This window comes from Bison bison, unplaced genomic scaffold (genome assembly GCF_000754665.1).
Source record: "Bison bison bison isolate TAMUID 2011002044 unplaced genomic scaffold, Bison_UMD1.0 scf7180017864519, whole genome shotgun sequence".
Taxonomy (NCBI): domain Eukaryota; kingdom Metazoa; phylum Chordata; class Mammalia; order Artiodactyla; family Bovidae; genus Bison; species Bison bison.
The window spans coordinates 11295178-11297540 of NW_011495072.1; the positions used below are offsets into that span (position 1 = coordinate 11295178).

Genomic DNA, 2363 nt, shown 5'->3' on the forward strand with positions numbered 1-2363 from the left:
GAGTCGCGGGGGGCGCTGCTGCTCGCGCTCTCCGAGGCCGCGGCCGCCGCTCTGCCCGGCCGGCTGCAGAAAGCCCCCGAGTCCAATTCAAACTTCTGTCAAACTCGCGAACCAACTTGGCAGCCGAGTCACGTGGGGCCCGCTCTCAAGCCGTCCTCCCGCCCACTTAGCTCCCGGGTCCCTGCCCGCGGGACTCCTTAAAGGGACCTGTGGCCTCTGCGGGCAGTTCGGCCGCGAGGGGGCTCCTGTTCTTTGCCAGAACCTCCAGGGGTCAGCGAGACACCGCGGCCACCCGACCCACAACCCAAGTGGGGAACTGGCCCGGGGCGCTGGCAGTCACCGGCTCCCAAGTTTATCTTTCCCAACTTTCCTGGATTTGGAACTTCTCAGTGCCTTTCTTCTTCCTCAACATGTAGAACCTAAAGCATTCTCATCAAAGCATTATTATCAGTGCTGAAATAAAGTTCTAAAACTTCTGGTTAGCAAACTGCTTTCTCCCCAAATCTTCAAAGCCAGAACAGATGAAAAGGGCAATAGAAGATATCCAGTTTTTGCTGTCTAGTTAGGCGTTGCTTTAATTTTTTCACAGCAAAAACCATTCTTACCTTAGTGATGTAAAAGTTATGGATCACTGAAAAGTATAAACTCAGCCTCCTTTAAAATAGCCACTGCCATTTAAATGAGAGTGAAAAATAGTCTTTGAGGAATGGAGAGGGCTCAGAAGATGTACATTGTGTTGAAAATTTGACGTTATTACTTACGATCCACCATAAATCGGTCCCTAATTTTCAAATTGGGTTCTGCACGAGCCGGAATAAGTAATGATGCATATTACACGTTCGGTTTACAGGAGTGTAAATGTTAAGTACTGAGAGGTTAAGTGATTTGTCCAAAGTCACTGAGCGAGCCAGTGGGGATGGGGGTGGGGCATATAGTCAAAGAAACTGCCTTCACCTTCTAAAAATTGGCTGTAAATGTGTATCCATCGCCTGAGTATCATTCCTGGAAGTCCCTTCTGGTACTTCAGAATGACTTCTGAGGGAACATTTAGCTATTATTAATGCGATTTGTCCCCTAAGTAAGTGCCTTCCAAGCTTGGAGGTGGTCAGTGAGGGGAGTCAAGTCACCTGGGCTTGAAGGGAATTTCTCCAGTGGACTTGCATGCAAATCTAGGCTAAGCAAGGAACTGCTGAGTGAGTCCCCAATCCGTGAATGCCTACATGCTCAGTTGTGACCAACTCTGTGGCCCTATGGACTGTAGCCTGCCAGGCTCTTTTGTCCATGGCGTATCTCAGGCAAGAATACTGTAGTGGGTTGCCATTTCCTTCTCCAGGGGGTCTTGCAGACCCAGGGATTGAACTTGTATCTCTTGTATCTCCTGCACTGGCAAGTAGATTCTTCACTACAGTGCCACCTGGGAAGCCCCCCTCCTCAAACCAGTTGTTAATAAATTATCCTGCAGTCTCAGAGATTCCTTTTCTATGGAATAGGGATAATAATTTCTGTCCTTATTTCATAAAGTGATCAGCAGCTTAAGTGGTATAAGGTATGTAAATACCCACACTACACACATGAAATAATACACTCATTAGCAATGTCAACAACAATATGCATGTGGAATACAATGCAATCAGAGAAGAATCAGAATAACACAGCAAAATTCCACATACCCACCAATCAGCCATGTGAAATTTTAACACTCTTCCTCATTTGTCTCAAATCTATTCTTTAAAAACCAAATTAAAATTGCATGTAAAATTGAACCCCTGGGTGTACCCTCATATCATTCTCTCCCTTTTTCCTTGCTGTAAGTAACAACTATCCCATCCTGCATTTGTTTTTAGTTAGCCTCATGTACATTTTAGTGCTTTTTTTCTCTCTATATATATATAACTATATACATGACTGTATGACTGTATCTAGAAATAACACACATTCACCATTGTATTGTTTTTCGGATTGTTTTAAACTTTATGTAAACAATATCATACGTTAGGTATCCTTCCTCTGCTTTTTTTTTTTTTTTTGTAAACATAAGGTTGTAAGAGTCATCTAGCCTGATGCACGTACATTTACTTCATTCCTTTTAGCTATAAGGAATTCCACTACATACATATACCATATGTATTCACTTATTCTCATATTGATGGACATTGAGGTTATTTTCAAACATCTATTCTCACAAACAGTCCTGCATCACATGTGTACATATGTCCTTCTGCATCTGTGCCTAGGTTGCTTCACAGCAAGACATTTCCAAACTTCTCTTTTTTAATACAAATGCTGGTAAGAAATACATTTTAATGTCATGATCCATGATATAAATGGAAACAAAAGTTTCACAAAAAGCTTTCATATTTTCT

General features: G+C 42.9%; 1 protein-coding gene across 1 annotated transcript in view; it reads right to left on the reverse strand.

Moving 5' to 3' along the window:
• The window catches only part of SYPL2 (synaptophysin-like 2), a 14921-nt gene extending 14150 nt beyond the window's left edge, over window positions 1-771 (reverse strand). Inside the window, exon 1 of the mRNA XM_010831028.1 lies at window positions 762-771. Coding sequence (XP_010829330.1) covers window positions 762-771 — 10 coding nt within the window. The remainder of the gene's footprint in view (window positions 1-761) is intronic.
• Between the last annotated feature and the right edge of the window lie 1592 nt (window positions 772-2363).